The 26,531-nt window shown below is 43.7% G+C and overlaps 1 protein-coding gene and 1 long non-coding RNA gene across 3 annotated transcripts in view; one reads left to right on the plus strand and one right to left on the minus strand.

Annotated features, from left to right (window-relative positions):
• Positions 1-26,531, plus strand: part of FRMD4A (FERM domain containing 4A) — a 611,772-nt gene that overhangs the window by 132,768 nt on the left and 452,473 nt on the right. Inside the window, exon 1 of one of the 2 annotated variants that reach the window (XM_040451380.1) lies at positions 26,208-26,376. The exons of the other annotated variant lie outside the window; for it this stretch is intronic. Within the exon in view, the coding sequence (XP_040307314.1) occupies positions 26,344-26,376 (33 nt within the window). The 5' untranslated portion in view covers positions 26,208-26,343. Of the gene's footprint in view, positions 1-26,207; positions 26,377-26,531 lie in introns of those variants that run through there. 2 annotated transcript variants of the gene reach the window in all.
• On the minus strand, positions 3,143-14,613 carry LOC121014793 (uncharacterized). Its single transcript, XR_005783424.1, has 3 exons — positions 14,122-14,613; positions 10,832-10,991; positions 3,143-3,278 (listed from the first exon to the last, which is right to left on the minus strand). It is a non-coding gene; the product is annotated as an uncharacterized LOC121014793 (long non-coding RNA).

Raw genomic sequence — 26,531 nt, forward strand, 5'->3', positions numbered from 1 at the left:
CTGCCCCTCCCCTGCTCACGCTCTCTCAAATAAATAAACTTTAAAAAATTTTAAAAAAAAAGCAAGGGAGATGACATGTGAATGTTTAGCGTGCCACCACCCTTCCACAGGCCACGGAAGTATCAGGCCCAGAGTTGGCTCTAAACTATCCAGTGGCCACTGCAAAGGGAGACATACCCGGTCATAAGCTGCACAGTGAGTGTATGGTCAGAACCCACCGGGTGCTTGGGAAGAGGAAAGCTGTCATCACACAGACACATCGGAGCACATTCCTCTGCCTTCGCGCGTCCGAGGGGCACCACCGCCCCCTGCTTCCTCGCCACAGTCAGGCCCTGGACCGCCACGAAGTCCACTCGCGGCTGTCCGCTCCCGCCCACCACTGCCTTGTGTCCAGCCACTGACCTGGTTTCCAAAGTCCAGTGGCTCCCCCTGGATTTCAAAAACAGCAGGTCCCCCTACGCGGAGCAGTTCGGGTGAGGTGTCGGGAAACAAGCCTGTTGCAGTAATGCCCTGTGACACCCGTGTGGAGAGAATCGCAGCTCTGGGGGCAGGTGGGTCTTGATCAGGGGCCCCCTCGTTTCTCAGGGTGGTTTCAGGAGCAGCTGAAGAGAAAAACGGCAGCTTCCTCGCTTTGGTGAGAAGCTTCCCTCCTCTAGGACCACACTTTTTGCTGGACATTATGATAAATAAAAAAAAACTTTTTTAAGGCTTATTCATTTTTCAGAGACAGAGAGAGACAGAGCAAGAGCAGGGGAGGGGTAAAGGGAGGCAGACACAGGATCAGAAGCCGGCTCCAGGCTCTGAGCTGTCAGCACAGAGCCCGATGCGGGGCTTGGACCCCCGACCCGTGAGATCATGACAGAGTCAGATGCTTAACCGAATGGGCCATCCAGGCACCCCAAAAAATAAATTTTAAGGGAGCGGAAATGAAAGGTAATCGAAGGGTGGGCACGATGAGGATAACTCAAACTGTCAGCCTCTGAGATGCCTGTACGATTTCCTCCCCCAAGCCCAATCCCAAAGCCTTCCCTCCAGAAGAAAATGTGCTTTTCATATGCTAATAAATATATATATATCAGTCCTGGGCCACTCAGAGGACAGAACCCAGGCCACTTATTCTACCAGTGAGAATTTGATATAAAGAATTAACTGGGTAGCTCAGAGGGCAAAGAGGGGAAATCAAGAGATCAAAGAGGACGCAGTTACCTCTCCCTGGGCAGGGGGCCAAGAGAGGAGCTGGGATCACTGAGTCTGAGAAGGTTGGAGGCAGAGCCCTATGGAGCTGAAACTTAGACCTCTAGCGGGGGGGGGGGGGGGCCCCCCCAAGCCGGGAGTGCCAGGACATCTGGGCGCCAGGACCTCCATCTCTGTGGAGCGGGCACTGGTGTCTCTGGTCTTGTCATCACAAGGCTCCTTCCGCCGGTGCTGGAAAGCCTGGAAAGCAGATTGAGCTACTCCTGTTGTTAGACCCAAACGCTGTGGCAGGTGGACCCAGCCGGGCTGCAGTGATGTAGACAGGACAAGAGGCAGACAGTAAGAAATGAGTCCTTCTCCCCCTCCCCCTTTGCAGGTTTTCTCTGGTGGCTGTTGCACTCAGAGCCCCACAGAGAAGTGGGGGGCCAGGCTGAACCGGGAACTAGCCCAAGCATCAGGAAGAAGTGTCTGGAAGGGTGGGTTTGAAACTGAGAAACAAGAGGTTAATTACTGGCCTGGTGAATCGTACAGATTTTGAGGGGTCGGTCTGTGGTTCTGAGAGGGGACTTACATTGTAGACTGGTCAGCACTGAGTGATTCCTTTCCACCAGGATCAATCCCCTGGAAATCTCTCTGTCCTTCCACCAGTCCTTCTCCCTGACCCCTTCTTTTTAGAGCGAGCTGCACCGAGTTACCTGCTTTCAGATCTTACCTCCCCCTCACCATTGCTCTGTAAATAAAAATGATCATTGGGGTGCCTGGGTGGCTCAGTCGGTTCAGCGTCCGACTTTAGCTCAGGTCATGAGCTTGCAGTTTGTGAGTTTGAGCCCCGGGTCGGGCTCTGTGCTGACAGCTCAGAGCCTGGAGCCTGCTTCCGATTATGTGTCTCCCCCCCTCTCTCTGCCCCTCCCCTGCTCATGCTCTGGCTCTCTCTGTCTCAAAATTAAATAAAACATTAAAAAAAAATTTTTTTAAATGATCATTCTCTTGGGGCGCCTAGGTGGCTCAGTCGGTTAAGCGTCCAACTTCAGCTCAGGTCATGATCTCACAGTTCACGAGTTTGAGCCCCGATCAGGCTCTGTGCTGACAGCTCAGAGCCTGGAGTCTGCTTCCGATTCTGTGTCTCCCTCTCTGTTCCTCCCCCGCTTGTGCTCGCTCACTCGCTCTCTCAGAAATAAACATTAAAAAAAAATTTTTTTAAGTGATCATTCTCTCCCCTAGAAGGCGGAAGAAGTTTACACAATATATTTTTTTCTGTCAAAAATAGTGTCTTTTCTTCACATCATTGAAAGATAATAAAGAGTGAAAAGTTAAGGTTAAAATTTAAAAAATTGGAATGAGATAAGAGTAAATTAAAAGAAACAAGACTACAAGAATAGAGAATTGTCTGAAATAAGAAAATTAGTGAAATAAGCCAGACAAGCACAAATACTGGGTGGTCTCATTTACATGTGGGAGTAAAAAAAAGAAAAACACATAGGAGTCAAACTCAGAGAAACAGAGTAGAAAAGTGGTTGCCAGGGGGTGGGGGAGATAGAAGGAGTAAAAGGGGACACAGCCTTTCTGCTGTAAGATGAATAAGGTCTTGAGGAGCCCGTGTAAAGCAGGGTGACTGTCATTGGTAAGACGTATATTATAGGTAATAGTCATTGTGACTAGGTTAGGGGCCCCCGGGTGGTTCAGTCGGTCAAGCATCTTGATTTCAGCTCAGGTCACGATCTCATTGTTCGTGAGTTCGAGCCCCTCATCGGGCTCTCTGCTGTCAGCGTGGAGCCCACTTCGGATGTGCTGTCCCCCTCTCTCTCTGTTCCTTCCTCATTCATATTCATTCTCTCTCTCTCTCTCTCAAAAATAAGCTAAAAAAATGGTTTGGGACTATTTGTTTCTCAAAGCTTGTGTACCCGATATTCTCATTTTCTAGGGTTAGTAAACTGTAGACTCTCAGACGTTAGCATGAAGTCGGCATTCAGTTTACACGTATTACAAATACCTTTAAAGCAGTACCATGGCCCTAGACAGGTATGGGCCCTGGGGGGCACCCCTACTTTCTCTCTTCTACTCAGCATCACTTGCTGCTTCTCTCACTGCAAAATACTAAAAATATAAAAATAAAGCAATGTAATGCTATAAACTAATAATAATATAAACCTTGCCATAACTAGGCTGTGTATCCTACTTGCCCTGAATAGTGTTGGTTTATCTTTTGCTCCATTATTATAGTGTCTCCTTTCACCCGTAAAAATTATCATAACACAATAGCCATAACACAACAAATGGGGGTCCCAATTTGTCCATTGTATAAAATACGAGGTTCCTTAGTTGTGAGGTTAACGAATTGAACAAGGGAGCGGCCAGACGGCAGGGAGCTTCTGAGTTGGGCTCTTGGGCCCAGTCTTGTTGTGGCGCCACCTGGTGGCAGATTTCTGAATTGACTTAAATGTCCATGGGGACCATTCTGGGTCTTGCCTCAGGCTGAGACCATTAATGACAGTAGCGGCCATGCTAGGATCCTCCCATTAGTTGGTTTTCAAGTCATGGCGACTGGGCTGGCAAACTGCTGAGATCGCACCAGCTCATCCTCCACAGGGTTGCCTGCCTTTGCTGTCTGGCCTTGTCGTCCCTCGACATCATGCCTCCCCTAGACAAGAACGTTGCCCACCCCATTTAGGCAATTAGAGCTGGACACGGAGGATGGGGGCGAATTGCCTCCCACTTGGTATTTGAATTCAAGTTATCATAGTTAGCATTGCTAATCACAATAATAGTTCACATGTGTTGAGAGATTTCTCTGGGTCGGCAATTTACATTAAGAAAGGCATTTCTCATCAAACACCAAATAAAGACAAGCAGAAGTCACTGTAGGCTCTACTGTGCCACATATCTGCCAACTCCACTGAGGTCAATGTCTCTATGTATCTATGATGTATTTTATGAGATATTATTTTGGTTTGCGCATGATTTCCTTTTTGTTCTTTTATAAAAATAGAGCCTTCAGATTTTTGGTTTAAATTGAATTTTAGCTTTTGATTCAAAACTTCCACGTTTGTCATGTGCCCCAGAGCACAAAATAGGTGCATTTTAGTGTTTGACAACTTATCTAGAACTCTGAAAGTTTGGGCTATTGGGTCCATGGCTGAAGGCCAGTCCGGTAGGTGACTCTGGGATCAGTTCTTGGAGAGTAGGTCATATTTGAGTAGGTCAGGTCTGAGTTGATGTTAATTTCTGGTTGACCCCAGAATCGCAGTTGACCCCAGTTATCCCCGGTTTCTACTAATAAGATCCCTGCCATATTTCCCTTAGGTTTGTGCATGTGCCTCGTGTGTGTGTGTGTGTGTGTGTGTGTGTGTGTGTGTGTGTACACATGCGGGTGCATATGCTCGCTCGTTGGCATGCTGGAAGGGTTTTAACATTAGAATCAGAACATGTTTTTGCATTTCTGCCATTTTGATTGACTTGTATTCCTTGGGAAAGTCTTCATCGAATCTCTGCCTCTCTACTGATCTTTCACACAAAGCTAATAAAGAGACAAAGTAGCTGCTCCCTGATTATGCTGAATGAAAAATTTTGGTGTTGCAAAGTGGAAAATAACAACTTGGTTCCGATTCTTGGTTTGTATGTGTTGAATGTGGGCACCAGAACCTATGACAGTGTAGACGATGGCTGCCTTCCTCTGGGTCACTTGTCCTGGGCTGTACATGTGTTAGAGGGTGTACCTAATCCCAGGAGCTGCTACTTTATTTTTATAATTGGGTACACCCTCAGAAAATACTACCAGCTCCCTCCCTGGCAGTTGTGTAAGGAATTGACTGGCCCCAGCTTGAATCTGCCTGCAACAGAGGAACCCCTGGAGATCGCGCGGCCGGAAGAGTCAGACTCCATGTTTAAAACTGAGCAAGTTTATTTATTACCTGAGGAGAGAACAGAATAAATGGGGAACCTTAGGGAAATAATTTTTACAGGTAGTTTTCAGTCTGTAACTGCAGCCCTGAGCCCCTCTGCTATTTACTGATGGTAACTGATTTTTTATGCAAGGGAGCACAGGGGAGACGTTTTACTTTTGTGAGAAAGATTTACTATCTCACAAAGAGAGGCTTCTCTCCTAGGTATGTTTTTCTTTTCAAATCCCACTGAAATGCTGGGCCAGATTTTGAAGATTTGGTTTCCTGGTCTTGCTCTGTTTCTAATTTACTGGATTATAATAGGCAATATCCTTAACCCCTCTGGGTTTTTCCACTCAGGCAAAAATAAAAATTAGGACATCTAGCCTACGTAAAAAGGGATGTCAAGGGAATATGGTAGATTATTTTTGATGTTTGGAAGAAATAAATAACAGATACTACTAATAATTCTCATTGCTCTATTTAAACCTGCTCTGAGAATAAGAATTGCTATTTTACTCTTAGGGAATGAAGGAAAAATAAAACTAAGCAGAGAGACGGCTGTTTAATGCTTTGGAAGCATCTAAAGAAGAGATGGGATACTTCTCTTCAAAACCAGATAGGGTTGGGGCACCTGGGTGTTGTCTTAGTTGTTGAAGTGTCAGACTCTTGATTTTGGCTCAGGCCGTGATCTCATGGCCGTGAGATCGAGCCCCATGTTGGGTTCTGTGCTCACAGTGTGGAGGCTGCTTGAGATTCTCTATCTCCCCCCCTCCTCGCCCCTCCCCAGTTTGCACACCTGTGCACTCTCACTCAGAAAATAAAAATTAAAAAATAAAAGAAATAAAAAGTTCCTAAAAGTAAGAACCCTCCTTGTTTTTTTTCCACCATCCCTCCCACATTGCCCAGCCCAACTCTGTGGGGAGAAAAAGAGCTCAATATGTGGTTGATGAATGAATGAAGAAGGGTAGAGATGGATGAAACACTGAAGAAACAAGTGGATATTAGGAAATCATCTCCGTGCTTTGTTATTTGTTTGTTTTGTCATAGAATTTTTCATGGTAGGAAATTTGGAAAATGGAGATAAACATGAAAATGACAATCATAATCACAGAGGATCCCATTGTAAATATTTTGGCACATTTCCTTCTGTTTTTCAGACACATATGGAGAGAGACACATACACTCATACACAGACACACACAAACACACACATATGTGTTTGTATATAAATCTATAGCATCATTTTTATAACTTGACATCATAGTATGTAGTTGTGATTAACTGTTTCTTCAGTGAATAGCCTATCGTGAACACTTACTCAGATAAAATGTTGTTTGAAAGTTGATTGTGTGTACCTTGATAGAATTACATTTTCTTACAGATTGGACATTTAAATGTTCACTGTGAAAATAATTTCATGATAATTTCTTTGAATATAAATATTTATGCTATCTTGGGCGACTTTCTCAGGGTAATTTCTATACATCAAAGGCAAGGTCATTCTTGAAGCTTTGGTTGACTTTGCGACACATTCATTGACCTCTTGTATTTCTCTTTTTACCTACTCGTGGTCTCTGCTTACAGGTGCCTGTGTTCCTGGAGGAGATGAAACCTGTCACTCTTTTTTTTCTTAATTTTTTTTAATGTTTATTTATTTTTGACACAGAGAGAGAGAGAGAGAGAGAGAGAGAGAGAGAGAGAGAGAGAGAACATGACAGGGAGGGGCAGAGAGAGAGGGAGACACAGGATCCAAAGCAGGCTCCAGGCTCTGAGCTGTCAGCACACAGCCCGACGCGGGGCTTGTACTCACAGACCGTGAGATCATGACCTGAGCTGAAGTCAGACACTCAACCGACTGAGCCACCCAGGCGCCCCAAAACCTGTCACTCTTGTCAGGAAGCACACATAGCCGGTTCTGTCCCCCGGATACCTGCTAGGGGATCGGATGGGTCAGAGAACAGCTTGAGAAATCTACGTAAGATTTTCCGGGGTTCTCAATATTTTCCAGCTTAAATGTGGCTGTTGGTGCAGTCTTGTTGAGAATAATTGGGGGGTTCCTCAAAAAGTGAAGCGTAGAATTACCCTAGGACCCTGCAATTCCACGCTCCGATATATACCCCCCAAAACTGAAAACAGGTATTCCAACAAATATATACACATGCATATTTATAGCAGCACTGTTTACCATAGTCAAAAGCCAGAAACAACTCACATGTCAACTGCTGATTGGATAAACAAATTATGGTATATACAGATCATGGATACCATTCATAAAAAGGAATAGAGTGCCGATGCATGCTGCAATGTGGATGAACATCAAAAACATTTTGTGGGGCGCCTGGGTGGCTCAGTTGGTTAAGCAACTGGCTCTTGATTTCAGCTCAGGTCATGGTCTCACAGTTTTTGAGACTGAGCCCTGCATTGGGCTCTGGACTGACAGTGCAGAGCCTGCTTAGGATTCTTTCTCTCTCTTTCTGTCTCTGCCTCTCCCTTATTCATGCACATGCTCGCTCACTTGCTCTCTCTCTGTCTCTCTTTCAAAATAAATAAGCCTAAAAAAATAAAGATTGCTTTAAAAAATTTTTGTTATGACAAAGAAGCTAGATGGAAAAGGGTCACATGTCACATGGTCCCATTTATATGAAATGCCAGAATGAGTGACCTTTTCGAGACAGAACGTAGGATGGTACTTGCCAGGGGCTAGAGGTATAGGGGAGCAGCTGCTTATTGGGTACAACATTTCCTTTTTTTTTATTTTAATGGTTAGGAATCCCCTTTTTCTTTATGTCTAGGCTTCAAGGAAAAGAAATTAATAAGCGCTGATGAGGTCACAACTGTTATGCTGTGTTTTCCCGTGACTGTAATTTTTCAATATAGGACTTGTTTTTTTATTGAGATATAATTGACGTATAACCTTATGTTAGTTTCGGGTATGCAACGTAACGATTCGATATTTTTATGTATTGCAAAATGATCACAATCAGTTCAGTTAGCATCCCTCCCATGTAGTTACAACCTTTTTTCTCTTGGGATGAGAACTTTGAAGAGCTACTCTCTGGGCCACTTTCGAATATGCAGTGCGGTTTTATTGACCATGGTCACCATGCCGTACATGACATCCTCATGACTTACTTATTTTATAGCTGGAAGTTAGTGCCTTTGACCCTTTTCATCCGTTTCACTCACCTCTCCCCCCTCCCCCACTCCCCAACTCTAGCAGCCACCAATCTGTTCTCTGTATCTGTGAGTTTGGCTTTATTTATTTGTTTGTTTAGATTCCACGTAGAAGTAAGATCCTGCGGTATTTATCTTTCTCCGTCTGACTTATTTCACTTAGCATAATGCCCTCTAGGTCCACCCGTGTTGTCGCAAACAGAAAGATACCGTGTTTTCTGTACCCCTTCGTGCACTGATGGACACTTAGCTTGTTCCCGTGGTGTCTCGGCTATTAGAAATGATGCTGCAGTGAATACGGGAGGGCAGATCCCTTTTCAAGTTAGTGTTTTCATTTTCCTTGGATACATATCCATAAGTGGAATTGCTACAGCACATGGTGTTTCTATTTTTAATTTGGTGAGGAACCTCCGTACTGTTTTCCACGGTTAGTCGCCCTCATTTACATTCCCACCAGTGCACAAGGGTTTCTCTTTTTCCCAATTCTTGCCTTGCTATTTCTTGTCTACTACTAGCCATTCTAGTAGGTAGGAGGTGACATCTCATTGTGGCTTTGATTTGCATTTTTGTGCTGATTAGTGATGTTGAGCACCTTTTCACGTATGTGTTGGCCATTTGTGTGTCTTCCTTGGGAAAAATGTCTACTTCGATCCTCTGCCCATTTCTTAATCAATTTTTGTTATTGAGTTGCACCATTTTCTTTTATGGTGACGACAGTTTTGGAACTGGAGAACAGTGGTGACTGCACAACATTATGAATGTACGGAACGTCACTGAACTGTTCCCTTTAAAATGGTTCATTTTGTGTTATGTGAATTTCACCTCAATAAGAAGAAGAAAATCTAAATGGCGAGATGCGGCATTATGCACATACCTAAATGATCCTGGATCAGTCTAACAGCAAACTGTGAGGTTGGGGCACGTGGCAGGGGTGGAGGTGAGGGTTGAGCAGGTCGATGGACTCGTGTGTGAAATGGGAGTAATCGTTCCTTTGTGAGTAATGGGAGAGGATATTTGTAAAGGTCCGTGTCCTGAAAGTAATTTTCTTCCTGTAAAAATTCAGGGTCTTCACTCTCTCTGCCCCTCCCCCGTTCATGCTCTGTCTCTCTCTGTCCCAAAAATAAATAAACGTTGAAAAAAAAAAAAAATTTTAAATTTAAAAAAAAATTCAGGGTCTTCAGTGTTTCCCCTTACCTACCCAACGCACACTCACACACACACACACACACACACACACACACACACACACACACACACGTACCACACACGCACACACACACACGTGTCTTTGCATGACCACAGAGGGCAGGAGCCTTCCCTGGGCATCAGCAGGCAGCAGCGGATGATTTTACAGAGCGCGTGATGGAGGGCATGAACTTCCCCGGGGTCTGTACATGTTTGTGCTTTACCGACGTGTACAGCTAGTCATATAAATCTAACTCATAAAAATTCTATTTCTTAGAGTGTCATCTTCAAGGTGTAGAGGAAGAATGGGAATTTCCATAGCGTGTGCATATCCACCTTTACATGGGGGAAATTTCAGATAAGTATGGGACGTGGGCAGGAGCGGACATTCCACGTGTTCAACATCCACAACAGAAAAATTGGGGAACAGAACAAAGAGACCCCGGAAAGCAGCAATACATTTCCCTCAGTCTCACCAAACTGAGAAATGTGCCAGTGGATTCGTAAGAGTCTGGGGTTGACAGCAGAACTTCATAGCAATATTTCTAAGCATACATGTTTGTTCAAAAAACTATGCGGGGCGCCTGGGTGGCTCATTTGGTTGAGCGCTGGACTTCGGCTCAGGTCATGATCTCACAGTTCGTGAGTTCAAGACCATGTCAGGCTCTGTGCTGATAGCTCAGAGCCTGGAGCCGGCTTCAGATTCTGTGTCTCCTTCTCTCTCTGCCTCTCTCCTGCTCGTGCTCTCTCTCTCTCCCAAATAAATAAATAAACATCAAAAAAAAAACATGAATAGCAATCTAACTATGACTACATCAGTATGTCATTTCACATATGTCTATAGTATATATACATGTATGTGTACTTTTTAGTTTATTGCTTATGTGCTATAGTTAAGAAAATTGATTAACAAGGTTTCTATTGTTCATTCCATGGTATTCAGGGTTTTTTTCCCCATGAATCCTTATGCCTTTAGAAAGCCTCAGATTTAAAGAAGCTCTTGAATTATTGCTGACCAGGCAAACTAGATACATAGAGATCTAGGTGACAATTTCTGACGAGCAGTACCCATGCGCAATGGTATCTAAGCAAGAACTATCTTCTATCACTCTTGCCCTGCATAAATTACCCTGTGAGGTCACCCACTCTGTCTTTCACTGTTTGGTCTCTGCGCTGTCTCTGATTCTGCCTATTTGGAAAATCCCAAACCACATCTCTGGGGAGCCATAAGGTTTTCCCCCACGCATTCTCCTCTTTAACTTATGTGTCTCTGCATTCTTATAGCACTTGTGGTGTCTGCTACAACATCTTGTTCCATGTCATAGGCCATCTTCTACTTATTATGACTTCTCGTTTCTTCCCTGCCCAACAAATTTGTATGCTTTTTGGAGACTCACCTGGGTCTGGTTCTGCACGCATTCCTATGCACTCACTCCCTCGTGGTTATGTCAAAGTTGGAACGTGATAAGAGACATATGCAAGTTAAATGGCAAGGCACGGTGCCATTTTTGTTTCTTGGGAGTTTGGTGTCTCATTGATAACAGAAGGTCTGCAGACCTGGAACAGTTAAGTAAAAGTATCAGTAAGGGCTCTCTCATTGCCCCACAGCATAGTTATCGATGCAAGGCACATCCCTTGGTGCGTTATTCTTGATTGGCTGATTGATTGACTGAGAGCCAACCTTTCAGGAAAAACCAAGGTAGAGTACAGTCCATTGGTTTGTAGACAATAGAAACATGTTTAAAAATCATCTGAAGCAAGAGCGTGTTCTTCACCAGGTAACGATCGCCAGAAATTGTATTCAAACGCCAAACAAAATTAGCCATGGTTGCCCCAGAGTAGAATTTCTGAACACAGTATTTAACTTGACCTAGATATTGACAAGGGCACAGTGCAGTCCTTGAAGTAGGAATCAACAAATCAGGCCGTTACTCTTTCTCTCTTTTTGTGGCATTGCTCTCTGTGCAAATATGTTTAGCTCACATTGCTCCATACACAGCCCTGACAAGTGCAGTGTTTTTTTTTTGGGGGGGGGGAAGATTATACATGTAGTAGTGAATAAATAAATCATCCTCTGGAAGAGTCTGGTGACCCCTGGAAGAAAAAGGTGACTCAAAAATGCTGAAACGCTCTTTCTAGGAATTCATTATGCTTTTAAATTCAGTAACACAATGGCAGAGACGTCAGTTCCTGGAAATTCACAGATGAAAGTCACACCTTGGTAGTGCCACACTCACCAATGTGCTGGAACTTATTTAATACTGTGGAGAAAACAAGAAGGCATTTCTTTGGAGAGGTTTGAAGAAGGGAAGAAAATAAATAAGTCTAAGAGAGCCTGAAACTCTCTTAAGCAAAGGGGTTCAAAGGAGAAGGCTCTTAACAGAAACCCGAAGGTGTGAAGAGGCTGGTGCTGGGTGAACAAAATAGATGTGGAGGACACTTGTCACACAACAGTGTACTAACTTAACAGCTTTCCTTGAGCAGAATTTGTATTTCCCGACTCTATATTCAGAATTTCCCTTTTTCTTTCTTCTAAGCTAACTAGGTTATAAGAGTCGTCTTTCACGGCCGATTAAGCTCTTTTAACCTCTTTAAACAAGATAAACAATGTATTAGTGAGCATGTGTGTGCGTGTAGACACATATATCCAAAATGTGGAGTATACAGAGTTAAACCAAATACTGTTAGCAATTCTCCTAGGGGAAAGTGGAAATGACATACCTACGATTCCAGATCCAGAAAAAGATTTTATACAAAGCCTGGAAAAGTCAGTAAATGGGGATCACCTTGAATGATAAGGGGATGGCAACCTGAGAGATAATCACCAGGGAAGCAGCCGTGCCCCTCTGGCTGGGACTCAGAACAGTTCATTATTAGCAGCTAAGGCTTAAAGTGTGATCGGTTAAAACCAGTGGGGATTAAGACCTAGATGACGTTTCCACTAGGGACATGAAACATACAACTAGGGAGAGTCTGGTGGAAGAGGAGATAGGCAGCCAATGAGAATATAATTTTAATTATAGAGTCAAGAGAAAATAAGATACACGACTGAAGCGACATCTAGGAAATAATGTGTATAAAGAGCTGCACTCTCTCTTAAGAAGACGGCACATTTCCTAGAAGAAAAAAAAATTCCCGTCAGTTGAACTGAAAAATCCCATCTAAATATGAAAGCGGGGAATGTATTCTGAAGCTAGAAATACTCATCAGTGTGTTAAATGTCACACATTCTAAAAATATGAGGTAGATTTCAACAGCCCTGTGGTTAAAGGCTGATGATTGGAATTTTGCTTTTATGATGCCATAGCAATTCAGATGGTCCTTAGGTTTCCATAGCAACGGCCTGATGCTACTTTTTGTTCTGTGTAGTCACATGATGCCTCATGTACTGCTGCATAGGAAGCATAGAGAAGCAGTTGGTTGTATTTTCTAATTAGTGACACAGAGACCAGGGGCCACGATGAAGGACTTCCATTCCCATTGGTTCTGAGCCTTACAAACAAGAGCCATCTTGTGACTGTTTTTTTCCTGCCAGTTGGCCCTTCTACTTGCCTTGATGAGCCACAGCTCTATATCAACAGTATTATTGTTTCAGGAATTGCATATCCATCTGGATAAAAGTCCCTTCTCCTACTTGTGATGCCCAATTGTCTTAGAAGTTGCCACCAATATATGAGTGGTGGTCATTAGCCATGAAAAGTGTACCATTTTCACCCTAGGGTGAGTGGCAGCCTAGCTCGCGAGAGCCAGGCCACAATAGTGTGTCATGAAAGGCTGTCACTGTAGTGATCTGTACCTCATTTTTACCATCTATGAAAGCGGAGTGATGACCAAAGTGATGACCCTTTTCTTACTCAAAAGGTACTATCTATAAAACATTTAGACAAGTTTTGGGGCACTTGAGTGGATCAGTTGGTTGAGTTTCCGACTCTTGATTTTGGCTTAGGTCATGATCCCAGTGTTGTGGGATTGAGCCCCGCAATGGGCTCCATACTAAGCATGAAGTCTGCTTAGGATTCTCTCTCTCTCTCTCTCTCTCTCTCTCTCTCTCTCTCTCTTTCTTCTTCTTCTTCTTCTCCTCCTCCTCCTCCTCCTCCTTTTCCCTCTCTCTCTCTCTCTTTCCTCTTCTTTTGTTTTCTTCTTCTTCTTCTTCTTCTTCTTCTTCTTCTTCTTCTTCTTCTTCTTCTTCTTCTCCTTCTCTCTCTCTCTCTCTCCATCCCTTCCCCCTAAAATAAAATTTTAAAAATTTAGACAAGTTTTTTCAAACCTGTTTGGAAGGTGTTGTCATGTCAAGAGAACCCCAGCTGCCCTGGGTTTATGTATGAGAAGTACCAAGGTGCTACGTGGCCTCACTTAGAATCAGAGAGAACACCACGAAGCTTGCAAGCATTAAGTAAGACAGATAGAAATCTCTCCGGAGCTCTCATTAAACTTATAAGTGTTTTCTTACTGAGGCCGACTTAAGTTCCCAACATTTGTACTACCGTTCTCAGTACTAAGCATCAGGTTAAGATCCATCTAAACTAACCTTGATGTTGGCTGTTTTTCAGTGGGCATTGGAAATTTATGGGTTCTAGGCCTAAGTGATGACAGCAACATTTGTTATCCTGGCAGAATCAATTCATTCCTTTATATTATTTTTTCTTTATATGGGAGGACATTCATAAAAGAACCAAAAAAATGGTACCTTGTATAAGAAGGTAGCCAATAAATACATGTTCACCTTCCTCCTCTTATCCCTTTCTTCATCTAAAATTCTTGCATTTCTAGAATTTTGCTGCGTGATGGTTAAAAGGTGAGCCAGTGATGTAAGCATGTTTGGAGCTAAGGACCACATTCTGGTGATGCCACAGTATCATCAATGTGAGGGATTAAGCTCTTACTATCTATGGGACAGGATGCTATACATACTGATGGAAACACAGAGCTCTGATAGCCTGTGCTTGAGGGTTACAATGAGGTGAAGGTTACAAGATAACAATAAAAGATAACCTAAACTAGGTGTCCAAAAGCCATTACAGAAGAGAAGCGGATTGGATAGAGGAGGAGAAGCTTCTTGTAGGAAGAGGAGTAGATGTGGACTTTGAAAGGAGCATTTAATATTTATGGAGTACTTACAAAGTTGTGGGTATTGGGCTCTTTATCACTTGATATCATTGATTAATGGGGAAATTCTTGATACGGGAGTAAATGTGGGAAGGTGGGGGGCACCTGGGTGGCTCAGTCCATTAAGTGTCTGACTCTTGATTTAGGCTCAGGTCACGATCTCATGGTTTGTGAGATTGAGCCCTGCATTGGGCTCTGTGCTGACAGTGTAGAGCCCGCTTAGGATTCTCTCTCTCCCTCTCCCTCAACATAAATAAACATTTATAACAATGTGGGAAGGTGGGAATGGTAGCTTCCAAGTGGGAATGATTGAACAATGTGTTTGGCAGGAGGGGAGGTAAGTAGGAAAAAGGGTGGTGGATGCCTCTGAAAGCCAAATTAAGGAGTTTGGACTTCACTGTCATGTAGTGGGGAGCCATTGTACATTTCTTAGTAGGGACTGCTATGCACGCAATTGTACAGTTTAAGAAAGAAACACTGGCCAAAGCAACCAAGAGACCACTGACACAGCCCAGGCATCAGGCGGTGGGAACTTGGCACGTGAGGAGAGGCAGCAGACAAGGATGTGGATAACATTGGCCGTAAGAATTAGTACTGTTGATGACAGTGTTTGGAAAGTCTGGAGAGGGATCTCATTTGGGAGAAAGAAGGTGCTGGGATGTATAAAATTTGAGGGAACTACAAGCATGTGGGGTTATCTTTCCTGGAACGTATTAGACATGAAAACTCGCATTATGGGATACATATCCCCTCACCTTCCTTGTGGGCAAATGGGGAGCCCATGGCCATACAGCCCATGAGGCCAATGGCACACATCATCCTCCCTCTTCAAGCAATAGAGAGATTGGCCACCACCAGAAGCTACTTTCTGCCTCCTTACTGGGCAGAATCATACCTGGCTTTCATTTTCCAACCCGTGCCCTAGGGGAGTATGCATCATATGTTTCGATTTACCTCCCTTTCTCTTTGTTTTATCTTCCTTTTTTCCTAGCAAACTATGGACTCAAATAAAAACCAAGTTGTCTCTTGCTAACCCCCAAATAGGTCATTCAGCAAGTGTTCTTGACTACTTCCTAGTAATGGGCCCAAGTCCCCTCCAACTCTTCTGCCCACCACACTTGGCTGGCCTTTTCCCCACATACACGGAGGGTGAGCAGAGAAATGGTTGGATGCAGGTCAAAGCAGATGTCTACGGAGAGTTTCCAGGTCATTCTATCAGCATTTGTTAGCCTGGTCTAAACAAAATACCTTTATTTACAAAGGGCGTATAATAGACAGTATGTGGGAGTAAGAGGAGTATCGGATTTTTTCTAAGGACTTGTGTAATCTAAAGAGATTCACTGAGCTCCCTGGGATTCAATACCCATCTGTGAAATGAGTGGATAAAACACTTGATATAGGATTCCATTCCAGTATCCTTTGCATGGAGTTAGGCTTACCATGCCTTTGAGAAGTAGCATCATTGTATTAATAGAATATAAGCTGTTTCTTTTTTGTAAATTAGTCTTTGAGGGTAAAACTTTTATCCAGGGCCACCTTGACCAGGTGAAGGCCACAGCTCCCTTTCTGAATCCTCTGGTCAAAACTCCTGGGCTCAACCCAACAGCTGCAGCCTCAGGCTGAGTAACCCTTTCCTCTCTTAGGAGGCTATGAATATCATTAAGAGGAAAGAAGATGCATGGTCTATTACTGTGGGTCACACGTGGGTGACATTGAATAAAAGAGCAGCAGGGTTTTCAGACCATCGTGTTTCCTTACATGATCACATGAGCCCAGCGCACACTCCTACCTACTCCACTGCTCCATTGACCATGGATTCTGTGCAGCCAGTGCTCTGACTGACCTCCTGTCCTTACCATTGACCCAGGTAACTCTGCTCTGGCTTTACTTTTGCCCGTTGCTGTTTTGGAGCCACTCCTGAGGCTATCTGTGCCTCACTGCTGTTCCTATCCTGTCCCACTCCACACAGAACCTGGCCAGTCCTGCTTCTGCTGGGTCTAGCCCAGCTCAGCCCGTGCCTTCCAAGACTAGGCTGGATTTCACCTCCCTGTTGTTTTGACCGGTACCAGCCTTCTCTCCTGTCGGCCACCACCACATCCCTCTAGAACTGCCTGGCTGTCATGTGGCCACTGGAGATACTCCATGTGGCTGCCAAGTCCTGGTTCTGCTGCCAGTCATACGCACGTCCGACTCTGGTTCCAGGGCCACCCTGTCACTCTTCTGACAAGCATATTACGGATATGTGCTACAACATCAATGCCGTAGCTATGTGGCTATGATTACCTTCACGTATAATGCTGTTACCCTTGTACCTTCTTACGCATGAGGTACATTCCCTCTGCATACATGGAGCTTTTTTTTTTTTTTTTTTTTTTGTCCTGCCACAATAGGTCCTTGAGGTTTTAGTGTTCTAGTTCTGTTTTGGTGGACTTAACCCTAAGTCCTCAGGAGGGTCAGGAAGGCTGCACATAGTGCTGGGGTTTGCCAGGGTTTTGGGTTTTTGCTTTCGTTGTGGGGTTCTGATCTTTAGTACCTCTCCTTCTGCTGAGGATGACCCCTCTTTCCCCAAGAACACCCTACAGATGTTGAGGTTAAGTCACAAGCATCTCTCATGTGGATGTCTAGAACTAAATGAAAAAATGAAAAGAATCCATCTCTGAGTCCTTCTTCCAGGGTCTCCTAGGAAGCAAGAGCCTTACGCAAACAGCATCTTCTAGGCTTCTTGAAGCAGACATGCAGATTCGACCCCACAGTGGCTTTGGGCTACACCATATAATACACATCATAGGAAAAGGTGGGTGGAATGTTCTTGTGGAGATAACTGCCTAAGAAAGACCTGTCCAGACACAGACTCTGGCAAAGGGTGGCCAAAATGTGTAATAGGCCCAGGTTGGTTTGACAAAGAAGAAGTGAAATCAAGGTCCAGCGACCCAGATTCAAAGCATTCCTCTCTCCTGGGTATTGTTTTCTTTCATTCCAAGCTCTCTGGTTGTGTCACTATGTAAACATATTCATGTAAACATGAAAGGGAGACACCCCACACTACTTTAGTGGTCATGTTTGTTTGTGCTCCACTATGCCCGCAGAGTTACATCCTGGCCATCCATGCATGAGGATACAGCAAGGAAAGCCAGCATTTCCTTTAAAAAAAAATGTGGCTTTACTCACCAAACTTCTCTCCTCTCTATTCTGACACATAGCCTGTGTGCCATACATCTGAGTTTCTTTGGACAGAAGCTTCAGGAGATATTTATTTCATTGAGGTGAAAAAGAAGTTGTGTCTTGTCCAGCCTGGGCATGTGCTTCTATGAATATTCAGACTGCCCCTTGGGAGCTGGGCACGGTGCCTTGCACCGAGATCTTGAATCTTTGTTGAGCAAATGAATGCACTTACATTGGAAAGAAAGTACCATTTTTTTCAGGAAGGTTTTGGAACATGTGGGAACTCGTGATTTTCCCATTTTACATTTAATAGACTAGAAAGCTGGCCTTGAGAAGCCAGGAAAGATCATCAAGATCATTCCATAAGCTAGATAGAGAAAATGAGTTCAGGTAGAAGAGTTTTGACGATCTGCTCCATTTCCTTTCCCTTGACCATGGCTGGGTGATCATTCCGTGACCACGCTTGGAAACCATAGCAAAGTTTTCAAGCAAAATCTTTTTTTCTGCAGCTGTGTTTCATACCTCATCATTTCTCTTGGTTCGTGTGATTAATTGCCATTATGTTTAAAGTCAATACTGTTCACATTCAGAATTTGGTTTCTCAGGTGCAGGCAGAGGTTCTGAATCAGAAAAATCATGTTTTATTAGAATTGAGGCAGAAATATTCCTCACGTCTGATTGATCCAAAAGTCAATGACTTTGTGACCTCGGGCACTGGCGCCTCTTTTTCCGTTTGTGAGAAAAAACTGTTCTGCTTCTAGGGCACATACTTGGATCTCAAGGTTAAGATATCGTTTGCAAAACAGAGCATGCTTCCAGGTTTTTGGATAAAAGAGGCCCATCAATATCTACCATTAACTTCATGATTTTAACACAGAAAGAAATTGAGGCGACCAATTATTTTCCTTTATGCCTCAGGTCAAAACTGGCCAATGAAATTTAAGATGCAGAATTGATCTGAAAAACCCCTCAGAGCTATGAAAATAATGCACATTGAGGCACATTTATTGTTTGAAAGGTCACATTCTCAACATAATTCCACTATTAAGTAATCCCACTACTGTCAATTAAAGAGACAAGCAAGTACGATTCAGGTAGGCGCACTTCAACTTGTGATATTAGATAACTTAAAAGAATGAGGCTTCGTAATATAAAAGAACTTCCCGTGGAATTTTAATAAATTAACATGCAACTTTTCATAAGAACACTGACAGTATAAAGTGAATTATGCCTATTATTTGTGCATGTTGTGTAGATTTTTTTTCAAAGGAGGAAAGGTATAAGTTTTAAATTAAGAAAAATAGCGTCAGAGATCATACAACCTGGAGATTGTTATCAGCACTCTGCACACCTCAGAGTTCTTACCTCTGCCCTCACATATCATGCTACTTTCGGCCCCCAGATTTCCTTGGCATGTGTTTCTTTCTTGGCCTGAAATCCACTCTTCAATCCCATACTTCAGCACGCCCATCCCGCCATCTTAATGGCCCCAACATAGTGATCTTCTCTAGATAGCCGTGAGTAGCCCCCTCTAGGAAGCCTTAATCCAGAATGCCGGGTGAATTGTACTTCCTTCCACCTTTGGTTCCACTTTGTGGTCCAACCCTCTGTGCTAGTTCTCCCTCCCCAAATTGGGATTTTCATCTCCAATCCTTGGAATTTTTCAAGAGCCATCACCCACATTCATTACCTCGGTAACAACCTCAGGGCAGAGCCTCTGACTGGGCCTGACATCCAGTGGGTTCTTTCTATAGACTGAATGTTTGTGTCCCCCTAAATTCATATATTGAAACCTAATCCTCAGTGTGATAGTATTGGGAGGTGGGTCTTTGGAAGGTGATTAGGTCATGAGAGTGGAGTCTTCATGATGGGATTAGTGTCCTTAAAAAGGCCCCAAAGAGCTTCCTTTCCCTTTCTGCCTTGTGACGAGACCGGGAGAAGGAGGCTGTCTGTGGACCTGGAGGCAGGTCTTCACCAGACACTGAATCTGTTGATGCCTTGATCTTGGACTTCCCGGCCTCCAGAACTGTAAGAAATAAATGTCTGTTGTTTATAAGCCCCCCAGCCTATGGCATTTCTGTTATAGCAGACCGAATGGACTGAGACATTTCTTAACACATATGTGTGGCTTGAAAGAACCCCACAGCACCCCAGTGCCAAGTCTAGATGAGCTCAGTGGTTAATGATGTGCTTTTAGGATATAAGATGGAGAGGGTTATACAAGACGGCCATGATCACACCCCCAGCTTGCAGGATTGGCCCTTTAGAGAAAAAAGTTCTCGTTCTGTTTACACAGCTTCAGGGTTCCAGCAAGTCTCAGAAGCAGAAACTGCTTGGATTCCCATCTCTTTGGATCGCTGTCATTCTTATCACATCCAAACGCACGCTTCGATAAACAATTGCAAGCCAGTTTTTGAAAGGGACTTGTCTGAGGCCTGACCTTCCTGAACATTTTGAGGGAGATCTCAAGAAAAAAATGTTCCCCGTTCATGACACCCTTTAGCGCCGTACTGCCTTATTTCCAGCAGAAACAGGAGACCTTATAAAATGCTAACTGAAAGCCCTCTTTGAGGGAAGGTGGGTGGAGAGGATTAGAGGAGCATCCGAGCGATTCTGGCTCTACAGGGATGGGAAGGAAGGAAAGTGCCAGCAGCTTCCTCAGCGCTTCCGCCTGCATGCTCCTCTCAGCTTTTTCCTTATCTCTGCTCCCAGAGGTCTCCTAAGCAAACACTGGAGTAATGATCTGAGGCCAGGGCAGCTGTTGGTTGCCTCCCTCTTCACAAAAGCGCTTAAACCAGAAACCCTGAAAGCAAGCAAGCAATGGAAATACCTCTTTCCAAACCCTTTGCAAAGTAATGTCACTCTGTTCCTCATACTTCTTCATAAAACACAGGGGTAGGTAGAGACCCATTTCCAGCTCAAGCGTGCACAATAATGCAAAAAAAGAGGCAGGTTTATTCTTCCCACCATACAGCACTTTTTCAGAAAGACAAGAGCTGCTAAGGAAGTCTCCCAGGGCTAGAATCCAATTAACTGCTGTACTGATTGCTGATAACTTTAGGCAATCACTTGTGCTTTAGAAAATGGGACAGAGAATCTGAAAGATCATAAAGACAAGATGACTGATCAACCAAGACATAGAACCTAATACCACTCTTTCCCCTAGTCGTCCACCATTTTCGAATGAAAATAAGGGAAGAAGAAACACGGGGAATGAAATGCCGTAGGTCTTATACTTGGTGTTTTGTAACATGAAAGTGCCAGTCTGTATGTCTGGAAGCTCAGATTCTGATGTGGAGCTCTGGGAAATACTTGAATAACCATTAAGTATTTCCATCACTCTACATGACTTGCTCTCAGAGCTGCAGTAGAGTAGGAAATCTTGACATATGTGGAGTTCTAAGTCTTCCTGTGTCAGGTTCTGGTTCCTGTGTGACCACTTAGGAACTCTGGTCTTGGATTAGTTATGATATCCATTAGTTGCATAACAAACATACCACCGGGTGCCACACAGTGGTAGATGTTGGGTGTTCACAAGTTTGCAGAGTTTTACTGATCTATCCTGGGCTCAGCTGATGTTGGCTGAGCTTGCTCCCAAATCTGTAGGTTGGATTTCTTTCATCCTCCTCCAGGAATCAGCAGGACATAATTCCTATGTCCTACCCAGGAACATCTTTAAGCTTCTGTTTGTACCATATTTGTTAACATCCACTCCATCAGTCAAGGGAAGTCATACAGCCATACCCAGAGAAAAGTGAGAAAAAGAGTGCATGACCAAGTCTGAATGGCAAGTGGACAGATGACAAAATGCATGAATAACTGAAGCTACATGATGCAACCTACCACAACACTAATTCTCTCAATCTCAGTTCTTGCATCTGTTAGATGGGAATAATAATATTATTATAATAACATATCATAACATACCTTTGAAAATGAAATGAGATGGTGCTTTAAAGGTCACGGCTGGAACAAAGCTGGCACTCAGCAAACATTATTTTCTTCCTATTCATCTCCCTACTCTTGCAAAATGGAAATTAATACCTGCCACACACACCTAACAGAATTATTGTGAAGTTTTAAAAAGATAACACATGTGAGCACCCTTTCAAAAATGCCAGTCACTGTAAAATCTCTGTTTTACAGTAACGTATAGAATGCTTATCCTTACACAGGTAAAACAAATTCAAGCGCTTAGAAATTAAATCACAACTTTCATTGAGCACTTTAGTTTAGCGTGTAGTAAGCGAAAATTTTCTCCGTGATCTGTTTTGGCAGTTACAGTATGAAGCAAAACCAATAATGTGGCTCAAGGTGAGGGGCAGAGGCCAGGGGGGTTGAAAGCAGGAGGAGATTTATAGCCTCAGCTAAATAACTCCCTTAGTGCTGCCCAAGATACCTGGAACCAATCCAGGAATAAGGTCTTTTCTATCCTTTATCACACCAAAGCCTAAGTCTTAATGAAGATGTTTCCCAGTAGGAACTAAAGAGTGATGAGTCACAGAGGAAAAGACCTAAGTGGTTGTCAGGTCACAATCCTCTTACCTTAATGAATTGAAAACCATTTATGAAGCAAGGCAACCCAATCCTCAGATAATGAACCTTAATTGTGCAACTGGCTGTGGTCCCCAGAGACCACAAGGGGCCTAAAGAAATTAACCTTGAAGATAGTGAAGATGTGAGGAAGAAAGGGTCAATGTTTTCATGCAGGAGAGATGAGAAATCTGAGCCTCTGACCATGTCCTACCTAATGGCTTTTGTGACATTTCCAAGTGCTCCTGGTCTAGAGAGGTTCATTATAAAGGTCGTCCATCCATCCATCCATTTCTCCTCTCCTTTCTTTGAACATCAAAATGGGGAAGAAGAATGGCTCAAATGCAAGGAGATTTGCTAAAAGAGGTTGCTTGGAACAGGGACACTCCCTCTGTAGGTCAGAAGCCCTCACCACCCAGTGGGAATTTGCTGAGTTGGATTGCAGCTAAGACTCCCTTTCCCTGTGGTACACACTTAATTGATATTTCACCAGTTTCTATATATTTGATATTCATTGACTTTTTCTTCCAAGGCTGAGTTAATCCCAGATTGTAAATTCTGCCCTTTTTGAAGCTGAAGGAACTCTCTTAAAACGTGAAGTTGCAAGCAGAGAGCACCCCTACATAAGGGAACCTGGGATGTAGAGCGGTGAATGGGGGTTCCCGTTTCTGACTGTTTTGGCAACAGTGATCATTCTTCATGGTGTTAGGACACCTAATGATCCGATGATTATTTTCATTGACACGGTACATCTGTTGCCTAAATTAGAGTATTTCGTAAGCCCTCCTGCAACTACCACCTCTCCTCCTGCCCCCTCCCATCGCTAAATAAGTCTAACCACTTTAGGGGTAAGACATGGAGTACTCAGTAGTTAAAGGACTTGGAGATGCTAGTAACAAATTGACTGGCACGTTCCACTTTACAAATCGCTTTAATGAATACAAGACTTGTGCTTGATAAGTGTCTTCCATGGTACCTGGCTTGAGATGGATGGCCAATGAATGTTGATTCTGTGACCAAGCCAATGAATGAGAGACAGAAAGTTAACACGATGGCCTAAAATAATACACTTTCAAATGCTTAATTCGAAGCCCCAGACTAATAAAGAATAGATGATGAAATATGCATTTAAGTCTTTGTATGTTGGTGGGGATGAGAAGGAAATAGCATTCTCACTACGTGTGGCCTCCTGGAGCTAAATGCAGGTCCATTGTGTGCAAATTAACCAAAGAAGAATGGTACCTCCTTCATAGGAGGAGCTAATCCATGAAAATCTCTGAGTGCAGTGCCTGGGACAAGGCACCTGTTGCTACCTTCATCTCGATCATCACCATCAGCATCATTTCCAGATCCTAATAGGATTCTGAATCCTGTTGATTCCCAGGGGGTTGCTTTAGTCAGGGACCTTGCAGACCACTAAAAAACAGGATGAACAAACCCAGACTCCAGGGGCTGGGGGACTGGAATGTAAACAACCAGAAAAGCTAAACCTTCCTTATATGGTGAGATGATATAGGATATTCGCAATTCCTTGCTAAAGGCCCTTCCCCTAGCCTTGGAAAGTAGTTTTGGTTCCGGAAGCTCTGTTTAGAGTTTGTCAGAAAACAACCAGTCTTACACATGTAATTAGTCTGATTTTTTTTTTAACCTTGACACCATCCCAGTCTGTTCTACCCCTATAACTAAAGTTTAGGGTCAGACTGACAAGCAGCAGGGGGTGATCCGTTGTGCCACAGACAAAAAAGGTCAAGGAGAAAACTCTAGAGGAGTGATTCTGATTGAGAATTCTGGTGAGAGGGTCTCTGGGACTAGGAAGGGACAAAGACCAGAATAGAATGGCTCAGGAAAGAGTTGCCAAAAGTAAAAAGCAAGTCACAGATACATCTTGTTTAAATCAGGAGCAATCCAACAGGATGAAACCTGAACATGGCACATGGGATGAGTGATGGCTCTACAACGGCCAGGGTAAAAGGCCTGTCCGAATATCTGCGGCTAGTAAGTCAGGCAGAGGAGGAATGATACCTTGAACATACAAAGAGTGATTTCCTCCCCCAACCCCAAAATAAAGCCTTTGAGAAGATAGCGGGAGGGCTGAGGAAGAGGAGAGGAAATAAAATTAAAGATGGCAGTGAAGGAATGTAATTCTTGTGAATAAATTCGTTTTTAGTTGCATCAAAGAAAGTTGATAATGGGTACCCAGTTAGGAAGAGGGCCAAAAGAAAGCAAAGCTCTAGTGGAAGGGAGAGTCTCCTAGTAGGGTTTGCAATCCTCTAGAGAAACACAATATCATGGGTAGAGATCGAAGTAAAAAATGAGATGACAGATGAAAGGGCTTGGTGAGTTGGTTGAGTTTTGTAGCAAACAGAATATAAAGGCATGGAGGTAAGAGCTTTGTCTACCTTACTCTCCACTCTATAACCTGAAACTAAAACCTCCTGGCACACAGTAGGTGCATTATATCTCCTTATTGAATGATTGAATGAATAAAACAAAAGACTAAGGGACCCCAAACACTAGGATACTGTGTAAGAAAACGTCATGGTTAAGCCAATAGCAAGAGATAACGAGGTCCAGAGGCCCCCAGAAATGGCAAAGATATTTTATATAAAGACAGAGTATTACTTTCAGTAGGTTGGAGCCATTGAGGATTTGTCAGGATGTTAAGACTCTGGTCAGAGGAGGTAAGCGCCTGGTTAAGTGTGAATGAGGTTGTAGACATGCACCTAAGATAATAGGGGGAAAATGTTAAGAATAGAGAACTGGGGACTAGCCAAGGAAATGAATCAGTGTAATGTAGTTGGTGTAGAATCTGAAGTTCCTTGGATACAGATGAATGAACTAGAAAAAAACTTGAGGTAATCAAGGATTAAGAACTAGAGTAATGGACCATCCTAGGACACCATCTGGAGAACCAGCATAGATGGCCCCATCTTCAAGACGTCTTGGGAGACGTGGCAGATAGAGAGAGGGACAAGTGCCATCCAAGGAACAAAGGACACAGGATGTCAGCCTTAAATATCATCCGTGAGTTCACATATGGTCTGTGTGTGTCACATTATATAATGTGAAATCCCTTATAATGGTATAGATGTTCTTAGCTACAATTAAGGAGTCACCTGCTGAAGTAGAGATGTTGAATTATTTTCATATAGAAAACTCCTTAAACATAAGAAAGTTCAAAAAAAAACCTCTTTTCAACTTCATTATGCCCTGACCCAAGTCTTTGCAGTATTTTCTCACTGGCTACTTTTTACAAGTGACTGGCAATGTCGAATGAGAGAGTCAATCCTGGTTTATCTGAGTCCTGGAGAGCTACACGTGCTTATTATTTTATGCTCCGCTGTTAGAAACTGAGTCTATAAATCAGTGTTGAAACTTTTCCTAAGAAGAGGCTTTGCTTATATGCTCTTAAACATCTGGTCAGACAGGAAAAAAAAAATCCAGTTAACTATCCAGATGCTGTGTCAACAACTGGGCTAAACAAATGAGCATTTAGAAATATCCGAGAGGTGAGATTTCTTTTTCAGCTTTCAGAAAAACAGCTGAGTAATGGTGACACCTGGATCCACTGCTCTCAGGGTCCTGTTCCTTAAAAGAGAAATGAATGGAGAACCAAAGCAGTGCCTTCAGCTGTCAGCTCTAGAGAGAGCGACTGCACAGCTGAGCTCAGGAGCCCAGGATGCCCGGGCAGAGCTCAGCCCCTCTCGCCTCCTTTCCTGGGTGAGCCGCCCCTGTGGTTTGGTTCAGATCACTTTTCTTGGCTCAAATGCGGTACCTAAGACAGGGATCATTTGTCAAGTGAGCACGGTACACAGAGAGCTCTAGGCAGATTATGGAAAGAGAGGGAGGAAAGGGAGGGAGGAGAGAGCTCGGGAGAGAGAGAAGCAAGAGAGGGAAGAGGGTGAGGAAGCGAGCGGGCTGCTCTAGGAACAGTGCTTTCCAGGCACTGGAGATTCAAGTTAGACAGGGTGACGGTGTAGAGGCACCGCCCGGGAGAGGGGAGAGACCAGGACTCCCCGCATGGCTCTTTTCGTGTGGGATGCTTAAGGACAGCACAAACAGAGAGTAACTTGGAGAGGACAGCAACTGGCATGAGGATTCCGCCAAAATGGAAGGGCTCCTGTCTCCGATGAGGACCAAGGTAAGGAGAGTGAATCTCGATTTCTTTTGATTCTGCTTGGATGTTGGAAAAAAAAAAGGCAGCTGAGGTGCCCGGAGCCTCTGTGAATGGGAGGCTCACTGAGCTTTTGTCTTCTTTCAGAACTAGGCTGGATCTCTGAAAGAATAGGCTAGCCT

Source organism: Herpailurus yagouaroundi, unplaced genomic scaffold (assembly GCF_014898765.1).
Source record: "Herpailurus yagouaroundi ecotype Mexico unplaced genomic scaffold, PumYag 203, whole genome shotgun sequence".
Classification (NCBI taxonomy): domain Eukaryota; kingdom Metazoa; phylum Chordata; class Mammalia; order Carnivora; family Felidae; genus Herpailurus; species Herpailurus yagouaroundi.